At 49.4% G+C, this 12,718-nt stretch overlaps 1 protein-coding gene across 1 annotated transcript in view; it reads right to left on the bottom strand.

Annotated features, from left to right (window-relative positions):
* Esrrb (estrogen related receptor beta) overlaps positions 1-12,718 on the bottom strand; it is an 87,168-nt gene that overhangs the window by 45,213 nt on the left and 29,237 nt on the right. Inside the window, exon 2 of the mRNA XM_090345395.1 lies at positions 211-620. Coding sequence (XP_090201521.1) covers positions 211-620 — 410 coding nt within the window. The remainder of the gene's footprint in view (positions 1-210; positions 621-12,718) is intronic.

Genomic DNA, 12,718 nt, shown 5'->3' with positions numbered 1-12,718 from the left:
TGCCCCCCCACCCCCCCCCCCACACACACATGGCTAGGCCTTGTCGTGGATTTTGGTAGTGACAGATGCCTGCAACTGTTGAAAAAGTTCCAGAATCACAGACAGGAGAAAGCTGGAAAGGAGAATCTGTAGTTCACTCATGCCCCCCCCCCCGCTCCACACACACACCTGCACCTGCCCCCAGCCTCTGCTCTGCCCATCACCACGCACCTTGGATAGTCCTCTTGAAGAAGGCCTTGCAAGCCTCACAGGAGGCCACGCCATAGTGGTAGCCGGAGGCAATGTCCCCGCATACCAGACACAGGCGCTTGGGGATGGCGTTGAGCATGTACTCGCACTTGATGGCCGAGTCCTCCATGATGCCACTAGCACAGTCCTCGTAGCTCTTGCGGCACGCAGGGCCTCCCAGCCCTGCCCCTGTGAACATGGGTGGTGAGTCCAGACCATTGGCGTGAGTGCCTAGGGCCATGCCAAAGCCACCGCTGGCATCCGATGAGCCGCTGGGGCTGTGATGGCTGAGGGCATCAATGCCCGAGGATGGACTGGACGGCTCCGTCTTGATGAAAGAGCTGCAACTGGAGCCCAGCAGCCTGTCGTCTGCAGACATCCGGTTGAGCAGCCTGTGGAGGAGAGAGAGCGTAGGAGTCAAGGTGGGAGGGCCTGGTGGGCGGGGCGCCAGCTAAGGACAACTGGGATGGTGGTCCGGAGGCCTGCTTGGTGCAGCCCACAGCAAGTTTCTGCCAACTTCGAATTTCTCTACGACACTACTGTTTGTTTTATTTTGCTTTATTTATTTTACGTGAATACACACACACACACACACACACACACACACGTGTGTCTGTCTGTCTGTGTCTATGTGCAGATTCTTAGGCTTGAACTAACTCAGAGCCTGGATGCTGTCCCCTAACTTTCTCACTCTACCACTTAAGACAAAGCCATAACTTCATTTCTGGTTTTGTTTTGATTTCATTTGGGGGGGGGTCATTAATTAGAGATGAGTCTCACAGACTTCCCTGCCCCACCTGGTTTTGAACCATGGTCCTCAGATTTCAGCCTCCTGAATAGCTAGAGTTGCAGGTGTGAACCACCAGCCCCACAGCTCGAGTCTTTGCAAATTGCTAGCCTGAGAGGGACACTCTTCAGCCCGAATACTTAGCCAACCATCCAGCAACATAATGGCTAGAACTATCCCAATGTGTCCAGCCCGGATCAGGAACTCAGCTCTAAGGACTCATTGAACAATAACAGCTATCCATGATAGGCACCCTGCTGGGCCACGAGGCCAGCACAAACTTAGTGCTTCCGGAGTTCCTTTTGGGATCCAACCTAGAGACTAAGGATGTCAAGTCACCTGACCTGTGCAGCTGGAGGGAAAGGCACCACCCAGACTGGTAGCACTTGGGTTTTGCCTCAGGCTCATGACTGCTAAATGGACTGCTCCTTTGGAACACAGCCCCAGTCTCTACCCCCTCACTCTTTCCTTATCAGCCCCCAGCTCCCACCCAATGCACCTATCAGCAAGACTGTTTTCTGCAGAATGCTAGAAGCGGGCTGCTAGTCTCACCCCTGCACACACACACACACACACACACACACACACACACACACACACACACCTCCCTGCTCTTTGTCCTTTCCTTCCCATCTGTGGTAAGGCTTTGCCTAGTCAGATCTCAACCTCCAAAGCTTTAAGGCTCAGCTACACAAGCAAGCTTTAACCTGAAGTTTTTTAGCCTGGAAAAGCAAAACAGCCTCACCAATATGGCGGATCACGGCCAGAAAGACACGTTTCCAGTAATGGGAAGCCCACCCTCCCAGATCCCTGTGGAGTAGCTGGGAAGGCAGCCAGGATGTGACCCTCCCATATCCCCAGGTCCAAGTGGGGACCTGAGACCCTCAGAGCCAGGAGATTAAAAGTGGCTGAGTTCCCAGCAGGGAGATGAGCCGTGTTCAGGGGAGCACAGCTGCTCCCTACCCTGCAGGCTGGATTGGATCTGAGTCAGGAGGCCTGGGGTCCAACCACAGGTGGCCCCACTCCCTCTACTACCTACTGGAAGGAGCAGGAAGAAGTGGATGCTTACGCCCCAGGGGCAGGAGAATGAGAAGAGGGAAAGATCTTGGAAGTCTGCCAGAGCCAACTCCAGGATTCTGTCCTGTGCACCACACTAAACAAAGAAAAAGCAGGAACCTGAACTGGAGGGAGGGTCTCCATGCTTGAGGGATCACCATGAAGCTGCAGGATTCTACCTCCAGTGTTGCTTTGACAAGCCGGTCTTTTCTAGGCAGCCCACTAGAGAAAAATCTGGTCACTCCCTGGCAAAGGGGCTTCCTCAATAGACCACAAAATCCACCTTCCATCAAAGTCTAGCCACCTACCAACACCTCAAAGGTGTCTGTTAAATCTTCTAGGAGGGAGCCCCTACTGCCCCTCTGGTCTGACTGGTAAGTTCATGGTCAACACTTATCTCCAATTAACCACTAGAAAAGTAGAAGTGGCACTGTGGCTCTAGGGTTAGGGTGGTAGCCTTGAGCTGAAGAGCCCAATCGCAGAGTCCAAGCCCTATGACCAGCAAACAAACACACAAACAAACAAACTCCCATAAGGATCTGGCCCTCCAGTTTACAATCTCCTGGAATATAGAGCATAAGGACAGAGATTCTGGGTCGATTCTATTCCAAATGGAGTATTTCAGAATCCCCCTGAGATCCTCTCCGCCATGCCCCCTAGTCTCCCTTGAATTGGCAGAGGGTTTTCCCACTGAGTCCCTGTCCTCTCCTTGGGCAAAGCATCCATCTTCTCTCCAAACACCAGTGATGTGGCCCCAGAATGCCATCAGTCTGTCAAGATATCCATCATCTGTCAGAATTTGATTGAATAGGCAGGAGTGTATCTCTGGACTCGTCCAAACCCATCCTACCATGAGATCATATGGAGAGCAACTGAACACATGCTCTTGAAAGCAGCCCCCAATGGCTGCCTCATGTCCTACTCTTCACAGGACCATGCCAGGCCTGAAGTAAAGTTCTGTTACCACATCTCCTCTTTCTTTGGCCTCTACCTGCCTTCTCCGGGTTTCCCCAAAGGGAAAGGTTTCACAAAATGCACATGACATAAACCATCATGAAGAACAGCTACCATTTAGTTAGCATGTATTGTCCCTGGAGGTACAAGAACTGTTTACCCTTGGGAAGTAACACCCAGTCTCTTCCAGGAGTGGGTAGGTGACAGTTTTCCCAACTGCCTTCTTAGCACCAAAGCTCAGCTAATCTTGATGGACAGTGGATGGTGGATAATGATTGTGTTTCCAATTCTTGCCCCTTCCTTCTTGATCTCAAAGGGCCTAAAGCATCCTGTAGTGTTTGTTTGCCTTCTCCTCCTCCAGGGTTGAGAAACTGAATCTTGGCCTACTTTAGTTGGCAGGAGAACACATGCTAATTTAATGCCTGAATTCCAGATTGGGGGGAGGGTGGGGGTGTTGGGTTGAAATGATGTTATTTATTTCTCTTTTTTTTCCTCCTCCTCCTTCCCTCCTCCTCTTCTTCCTCCTCCTCCTTCTTCTGCCAGTCCTGGGGTTTGAACTAAGGGCCTGTCACTGTTCTTTCTCCAGGCCAGTGCTCTACTACTTGAGCTACAACTCCACTTCTGGCTTTTTCTGTGTATGTGGTATTGAGGAATCGAACCCAGGGCTTCATGCATGCTAAGTAAGCACTCTACCACTAAGCCACATTCCCAGCCCCAGGTTACTCTTGTCTCTAATTGATGGCTCATGCCTGTAATCCTAGCTACTCAGGAGGCTGAGATCTGAGGATCAAGGTTCAAAGCCAACCTGGGTACTAGACACAAGTCCGTGATTCTCTTATCTCCAGTTAATCACCAGAAAACCAGAAGTGGAAGTGGCGCTGTCACTCAAGGGGTCGGGCAGTAGCCGTGAGCTGAAGAGCTCAGGGACAATACCCAGGCCCAGAGTTCAAGTCCCACCATCGCTCCCGATCCCCCCCAAAAAGCCAGAAATGGAGCTGTGGTGGAAGTGCTAGCCTTGAGCATAAAAGCTCAAGGACAGCATCAGGTTCTGAGTTTAACCCCCAGTATTGCCCCCAAAATAATAATAATTAAAAAGAAACCTAGTCCAGCCAGGCACTGGTGGCTTAGTCCTATAATCTTAGCTTCTCAGGAGGCTGATATCTGAGGGTGGAAGTTCAAAGCCAGCCTGGGATCCAATTAACCAGGAAACCTGAAGTGGAGCTATTTCTCAAAGTAGTATAGCCCTAACCTTGAGCTGAAGAGCTAAAGGACAGCACCCAGGCTCTGAGTTAAAAAAGAAAGAAAGAAACAACAACAAAAAAAAACCTTAGTCCAGCCACAGTGATTTATGGCTGTAATCCTAGCACCTAGTAAGGATCTGTTTGAAAACAACTTGGGCAGAAAAGTCTAGAGATGCCACTAACCAGCAAAACAAATTGGAGGCATGGCTCAAGTGGTAGAATCTAAGCTATGATCAACAACAATAAAACAAACAAATAAAAACTGAGCTGGGCATAGTGGCTCGCACCTACAATCCTAGCTACTCAGGAGGCTGAGACCTGAAGATTGAAGTTTAAAGCCAGCCCAGGCGCTAAAGAACAAGAGACTCTTATCTCCAATTAACTACTAGAAAACAGGAAGTGGGGATGTGGCTCCAGGGGTAGGGTTGTAGCCTTGAGCTGAAGAGCTCAGAGACAACACCCAAACCCACTGGTAGGATTGTAGCCCTGAACTGAAGAGCTCAGGGACAGCTCCCAGGCCCAGAGTCCAAGCACCATGACAGACCAAAAAAAAAGGAAAACTGAATGAGAGCTCAATGGCCTGAGTTCAAGCCCTGTACCAACATACAATACAAAAAAATAAAAACAACGAAGAGCTTATCACAGAACTATGAGATTAGTCAATGGGAAGTAGAAGGTGGACAGTGGGTTAGATTGCAGCCACTGAGTCAGTGGCTTGAACTCAGGCCATGGTATCTTGTTGGTGCTTAAAAAGTTCCAGATTGGGCTGGGCCTGGGTAGTTTGAGCCTGTAATCCTAGCTATGCAGGAGGCTGAGATCTGAGGACTGCGGTTTGAAGTGAGCAAGTTCATGAGACACTTATCTCTAATGAGGCAGCAAAAAGTCAGAAGTAGAACTGTATGGCTCAAGTGATAGAGTGCCAGCATTGGGTGAAAAAGCCAAGCAAGAGTTTGAGGCCCTGAGTTCAAGCCCCAGGATGGTCACAAAGCAGAAGAAAGAAGAAGCAGCAGCAGCTGAGACCTAGGTTGTAGGTTCTCAGCCTCTTTGCACAACTCACGTGTCAGCCTGAGCCAGTCTTTGCCTTGCAGAATGTTCAAGAGGATTCCTGGTTTCTATCCACTCCCTATCAATCTATGTCAACCAGGATCCAGACACATCAACCAAGACCTTCCTCGGGCATGGCCAAAGGTCTCCCTTGAAGCTTCAATTGCCCCCCCAGTTGAGAACCACTGACTTAGCTATAGGAGGAAAGAAGTAAACAGACAAGGGCCCAGGAGGGCTAGGCAAAAGGAGCTACACAGTCCCAGAAGAGGGGCTGGTGGCCAGGAGGACCTGGGAAATACCCAGGGCTGAGTGTAGAGGCTTCCATGGGAGGAGGCAGAGGATCAGGGGGAAAATTGGGAGGCTGAGAGATTTTACCAGGGCCTGAGAATCTGGTACTTAGGATCTCAGAGGTGGCTGCAGGTATGGGGTTCAGGTGTTGTCTAGGGAGAGAGGCAGCTCTGAGAGGAGGGGGATACCGTCTATGGCTGGCTAGTTCCCGATTGGATCGATGATTATTGACTCTTTATGGGAGGATGGAGAATGGATGCCCAGCTCAGCCTTTGCAAGAGCAATAGTCCGAGGTGAGGTCGAAGGCCCTGGAGGCTCATTTCCCTTTGATCCCTGGTAAACTGGAGTCAGCCAGAGCCAGCCAGAATGTTAGAGTCACCACCCACCACATGACTCTGTCCTGTCCCCACCCAGCCCCGCCCGCAGCCTTCTCAGTGGGGTGGGGGTGGGGAGCTCCCTGCTGGACAAAAAAATGGAAGATTTTCCTGACCTGAAGACCAGAAGAATTTTTAAAGTTCTGAATGAAATTCAAACTGTTGAACTATTTTGTCTCAGACCTCTAGAGGAGATAAATCCCTGGGTAACAGCAAGAGAGCATGATCGATTTCTCCCTTGGAATTCCCAGGAAGTATGTATGTTCCTGGAGGTTGCTAGCCATTGGGCAGGCAGGATACAAGCGTGCACTGGCCTGAGGACTCTCTGCCATGGGATGGGATCTTCCTATCACTTGGAAGAATGTGGATCATGCAGAAACACCATGTCCTCAAGCACAGCAACCAGTGGCTGAATCCCTGTTGAGAGTCTGCAGGCTGGTGTAGGACTCACCACTTATTCTCCATGTTACTGTTGACTCTGATTGGCCAGGTCACCCTCTCTGCACCTCCTGGTCCTCCAATCACAGCACCTGCTTCCTAGGGCTGTCCTGGGTGACAAGAGCAGATGAGGGGAAAGGCTTAGAACAGCACTGGCCCTCAATCAGGGCTTAGTGGGTAATGAGGTTGTTATTCTCCCAAGAAACCACTAACCAGAAAAATCCAGTAGCTGGCAGGCTTGTGATTAAGCCTTTTAAAGTTCCCTAGATTCACAACCTTGGATAATCTGGTAAGAAACTTGTTGTATACCAGGAGGGGAAAAGGGTTAGCCAAGCAAATTGAAAGGACAAACAGACTGAAATTGGTGGCACAGTCCTATTATCCCAGCTATTTGGGAGGCAGAGATACAGGGTCAAGTTCAAGGCCAAAATGGGGCAAAAAGTTAGCAAGACACAAACAAGAATGGAGTGGTAACCTGCTGGTCTCAGATATCCTAGGAGATAGGAGCCAGTCCCATGCAAATAGGAAGACCCTAACTGAAAAATAACCTAAAGTACAGAGGGTTGCAAGTGTGAGGGAGCACCAGTTAGGCACTGAGTTATTCTAAATACTGGGGGGAGAGGGAAAGGAGGAAAGACAGAAGATGGGAAGGGAGAATGGTGTAGTGCCACAAACCTATAAACCAATACCTTGGAGGCTGAAGCAGGATGATCTTGCACTTAAGGTCACACTGGGCTACATAGGAAGACCTTGTCTAAAACAAAACAAAACAAAAAAGTAGAAGGAAGGGGCCAGAAGTTTGGCCTAGTGGTAGAGTACTTGCCTAACATGCACAAAGACTCGGGTGCGATACCTCGGTACCACAAACAGAAAAAGCCGGAAGTGGTGCTGTAGTTCAAGTGGTAGAGAAAACCCAAGGAGAGTGCTCAGGCCCTGGACTCAAACCCAGGACTGGCAAAAAAAAAAAATGTAGAAGGAAGAGTGAGAGGGGGAGGGGAAGAGAAGTAAAACAAGTCAGGCTGGGCTCATGCCTGTAATCCTAGCTACTCAAGAGGCTGAGATCTGAGGATCAAGGTTCAAAGCCAGCCCAGGCACAGAAGGACCTGAGACTCTTATCTCCAATTAACCTCTAGAAAATGGAAGTGGGGCTTGGCTCAAGGGTAGGGCAGTAGCCTTAAGCTGAAGAGCTCAGGGACAGAGCCCAGGCCGAGTTCAAGCCCCATGACCCAACCCCAAAAAAGGAAGAAAAGCAAGTCAGAACTAGAAATCTACCTTAAGGAAGAAAAATGGTTTCAGAATTTTTGAACTCTATACTCATATGCAAATTTCAAAATTAATTTGCTCTAGGCTCAGCAGCCAGGCTTTGTTATAAATCGCCTCCTCCAGCCCCTGGAAGTAGCCCATAAGCTTCCTTTAAATCAGAGTTATGAAGCTGGGCTCTGAGGCTCATGCCTATAATCCTAGCTACTCTGGAGGCTGAGATCTGACATTCAAGATTCAAGGCCATCCTGGGCATTAAAGTCCATGAGATTCTTCTCTCCAGTTTCCAGAAAACTGGAAGTGGCACTGTGGCTCAAGGGGTAGAGCAGTATCCTTGAACTGAAGAGCTCAGGGACAGTACCCAGGCCCAGAGTTCAAGCCCCATGACCAACAAAGAAAAAAAAAACATTTAAAAAAAACAAAAACAGTGTTATGGGGCCAGAGCAGGCTTAGTGGTTTAGTGCCTGCCTATCATGCACAAAGCTCTGCACTGGATTCCTAGATACCACATACACAGAAAAAGCCAGAAGGGATACTGTGGCTCAGTTGGTAGAGCTCTAGGCTTGAGAATTCCAAGGACAGTGCGCAGGCCTTGAGTTCAAGCCTCAGGACTGGCAAAAAAAATGATGACAACGATAGAGTCATGATGAGCTTATACCCACATCCCAGCCCTGGGAAGGCAAGGGCCAAAGCTCTTAATTTCACATAGTGAGAATCTATCCAGTTATCCTCATCATTATTTAATAATTATTTAATGCTGAAATGCCTTTAACAGAAGCATGAGATGCAAATTTTCTTTTTTGTTATTCATGGGGTTGGAGCTCAGGGCCTGTGCACTGTCCCTGAGCTCTTTTTTTTTTTTTTTTCCTTTTCTGGTAGTGGGTTTGAACCCTGGGCCTGGGTGCTGTCCCTAAGCTCTTCAGCTCAAGGCTACCGCCCTACCCTTTGAGCCACTGCACCACTTCCAGCTTTCTAGTCGTTTATTGGAGATAAAAGTCTCATGGAATTTAGTGCCCAGACTGGCTTTGAACCACAGTCCTCAGATTTCAGCCTTCTGAGTAGCTAGGATTACAGGAGTGAGCTTCTGTTTATGAGGTACTTCCAGCTTTTTGGTATTTAATTGGAGATGAGTAACATAGACTTTTCTGCCTGAGCTGGATTTGACCACAGTCCTCAGATCTCAGCCTCCTGAATAGCTATCATAAGCCACTACCAATGGGCTACATTTTTTTTCTCTTAAAGTCCTTCCATGAGGATCGGAGCAGTCTCCATACCTATAATTCTAGCTATTCAGGAGGCTAAAAATCTAAAGGATCTTGGTTCCTAACCAACCTGGAGAGAAAAGTTTCATAGATTCCATATCCAAAATAATCAGCTGGAGGCAGGGCTTCAGTGATGTGGCTTCAGTGATGAAAGGGCCAGTCTTAGCAAACAAAAGGCTTTGAGTTCGGGCCCGGGAGTTTGGCCTAGCGGTTAAAGTGCTTGCCTAGCATGCACAAGGACCCGGGTTCGATTCCTCGGTATCCTACATGCACAACCAAGCCGGAAGTGGCAGAGACGAGACACAACCAAGCCGGAAAAGTGGCAGAGAGCGGAGGCGAGCAAGCGGAGGCCACCACAAGCAAGCGGAGCCCAACCGAGTGGTGGCCGGAGCGTGCGGGAGCGAGCCGAGCCAGAGCCAGCGAGGCCGGAGCGAGCGGGGCCAGAAAGAGAGAGAGAAGGGGGCCAAAAAAAAAAAGGCTTTGAGTTCAAACCTCAATATCACCTTCTTAAAGAAGAACAGCCACTCAAAAATGTTTTACTAATTTAGGTGGGTGCTAATGACTCATGCCTGTAATCATAGCTATTCAGGAAGCTGAGATCTGAGGATCTCAGTTCAAAGCCAGCTGGGGCAGGAAAGCCAGTGAGACTCCAATTAACCACCAGAAAACCAGAAGTGGTGCTGTGGCTCAAGTGGTAAAGGACTAGCCTTGAGCTGAAGAGCTCAGGGACAGTAGTACCCAGGCCCAGGGTTCAAGCCCCACTATCAACAACAACAACCACAACAAACTGCAGCTTGAGCCAGGAGTTTTGCCTAGTGGCAGAGTGCTTGTCTAGCATGCATGAAGATAGGGGTTTGAGTCCACGGTACCACATACATAGAAAATGCTGGAAGTGGTGCTGTGTCTCAAGTAGTAGAGTTCTAGCCTTGAGAAAGCCCAAAGACATTGCTGAGGCCCTGAGTTCAAGCCCTAGGACTGGCCAAGCTAGCCATACTGAAAAGAAAACCTCAGGGACAGTACCCAAGCTGCCCTGAGTTCAAGCTCCAGGATGGGCATACACATGTAAAAAAAAAAAAAAGAAAGTTCAATAAATCAAACAGGCCTCATCCTAAGTAGTTTGAATTGCTTACACTGTGCATGTCAATAGACGTTTTGTTGTTGTTGTTTATGTTTAAGATGAAGTCTTCCGGTAGGCTAGCTTCAACTGACTTTAAACTCCTGCTGTTTATGGTTGCAGTGCTCAGCCTTCCTAGTGTGAGAATTACAGGAGCCACCAAGACTGACTTAACACATTTTTTTTCATCGATCATGAGGCTTGAACTCTGGGCCTGGCCACTGTCACTGAGCTCTTCAGCTCAAGGCCAGCCCTCTACCACTTGAGCCACAGTACTACTTCCAGTTTGCTGGTGGTTCCTTAGAGAGAAGAGTCTCATGGACTTTTGTGCCCTGGCTGGCTTTGAACCATGGCCTTCAGATCTCAGCCTCCTAAGTAGGTAGGATTACAGGCATGAGCCACCGTATCTGTCTTCCATAATTTTTAAAATCATTCTTATGCCATGGAAGCCTTGCTTATACGTATCATTCAACAGTGGAAAATATTTTCAGGATATACAACTGGGTTCACTGGATCATGAGTTCTCAGATGTGTTTCTGCCTGAGAAAACCAAAACTCTGGGGAAGCAAATGGCTTGCTCCAAGTTCCTTCTAGAAAGCCAGGCTTATTGAAAGGGATACATGGAGGACTGGCCCAGATTTTAGAGACCCGCCCCCCTCAATCAGGGACCTGCCCAGGAGGATGAACTGACATAGGAAACCATCTACCTGCCACCCTCTCTGGCCACCTTTCTGCTGAGGCACTTAGCTGTGTGACTTTTTAAATTTTATTTGCCCCATGGGATTATTTCCCAAATGCTACCCCTTTCTCTCTTGGGCCTCTTCCAGCTGGAAGGCTGTACCAAGACCTGTGTCTCTCCACCACCACTAGAGCCCAGGCAGAAATCTCTAATTAAGCATCTTGTCATTAGAAACATTACTTAAACCCAGGCTGATCCCAGACAACTGATGGAAATCTTGTCCCACACAACGATAGCATGGAAGGTAATGATGGGTAATTAGTGTCTTTCAATCAGGGTTTCTTATCCATGATTTTTCAGGCTCCGTGCACCAGGATGAGAAGAGACAGGCTGCTGCATGGAAGCAGGAAGGGCAGCTAGGAAGTCTCAGTTCACCCCCACACGAGGGGCCTTTGATGGCCCTTGGAAACGTCCATCCTGACCTGGGTCCTCTTAATTGAATGCCTTCAGGCAGGTCCAGAGGGACCTTGTGACTCCCTCCTTCGCCCTTTTGTTGGAAGGACAGCTCATTCCCTCTCATCTTCCATCATCTCAACCATCTCAACTCCATCTCAACTTATTTGTCTGTCGGTCCATCTGATTCTCTCCCCCTCTCTCTCTCTCTCTCTCTCTCTCTCTCTCTCTCTCTCTCTCTCTCTCTCTCTCTCTCTCTCTCTCTCTCTCTCTCCCTCCTTCCCTCCCTCCCTCCTCCCTCCGTCTCTCTCTCCAGTCGCAGCTAGTCCTGAGCTCTAGAGCACACAGCCCACCAAGGTGCGATGAAAAAGAATAGCAAAGCTGTCAGCACAGTGGAGCCTCCCTCGGTTGCTACTGGAAGCAGAGCCCCCACAGCATCTCTGTTACGTTCAAGGAGCGCGGCCTGACTCCCAGATACCTCAGCTGACACAGGCTTCTGAAAAATAGCTCCTGTGCCATCTCCTCGGTTCATTGATCCATTCACTCACTCCTTCCACTCCTCATCACACCACATTTCATCAACTGTTGGTTACACTTTTTTGCTCACATTTTACCATTTTGGCAATCAGAATGTATCCAGAATGGATATCATGTCATAGTTTAGCCAGCACCAGGAAATAATGAAGCCTTTAGTGTAGGATGTCACAGATCGCATAAAACAGCTAAGAGTAGCACGCAAGGGAGAGGTGCTCTTTGGCCCTCCAGAAGGGAGCAGAGGCAGGGAGCTGGAGAAGGCTGGTTGCCCTGGGTGAGTGACTGGCTATTGATCTGATAAACAAACAGCCAGCAGGCCCAATCACAATGTTATTTTACATTTCAATTAGTGCTCAGGAAGCCTCTTTCTCAGGGCCGAGTGGCAGCTGACAAAGTTCTGAATTCTGAGCCTAGTGGGAGGTGTTGGAGTCTACTTCTGTTTTGCCTCTGGGTGGGGGCCCTCCTGGGCGGGGCTGAGATGGCAGTAGGAGGATGTGAGCCCCAGAGGGGTAGGTGTGAGTCAAGCCTGAAGGGAAGGGCCTCAGGCTGCTGACCACCCCTCAGCTGACCACACCTGACCAGAGCAATGCTGGGCTTTCTCAGGAAGCAATGCTCTCTCTAGTTTCCTGCAAATCAGAGCTTCCTTCAGTCCCCAAATGACTGCTTTACAGATTGGGGGGGGGGGGGAGGTAGGGTGGGAGGGGTAGCCAGGTGCACAGGTGTTGGGTCACCTAGTCCACATAGCTTCTAACTACCTAGAAGGGCAACTACTTGAACTCCCAACCCCTCAAGACTGGCATCTGGGGCTGAGCTAGATCTGAGGAGACATCTTTACTTCTCCCTTTCCTGGCCAGGCGAACTTTTATTTAAAGGCAGATGAGAATTGGCCTCTGTCCTGCTAGAGGGGCAGCGGGAGGGCCTGGCCTTGATAGCCATTTCCAGAGGACAGCACAGCCCGAGTGCTCTTCCCTGGACCACCCTGGGCATGGCCACTGCTTAAGGGCAG

Source organism: Megascapheus bottae, chromosome 14 (genome assembly GCF_031878675.1).
Source record: "Megascapheus bottae isolate mThoBot1 chromosome 14, mThoBot2.hap1, whole genome shotgun sequence".
Classification (NCBI taxonomy): Eukaryota; Metazoa; Chordata; class Mammalia; order Rodentia; family Geomyidae; genus Megascapheus; species Megascapheus bottae.
Note: the sequence above shows the minus strand (reverse complement) of the source record. Positions and strands in the feature narration are given on the sequence as shown.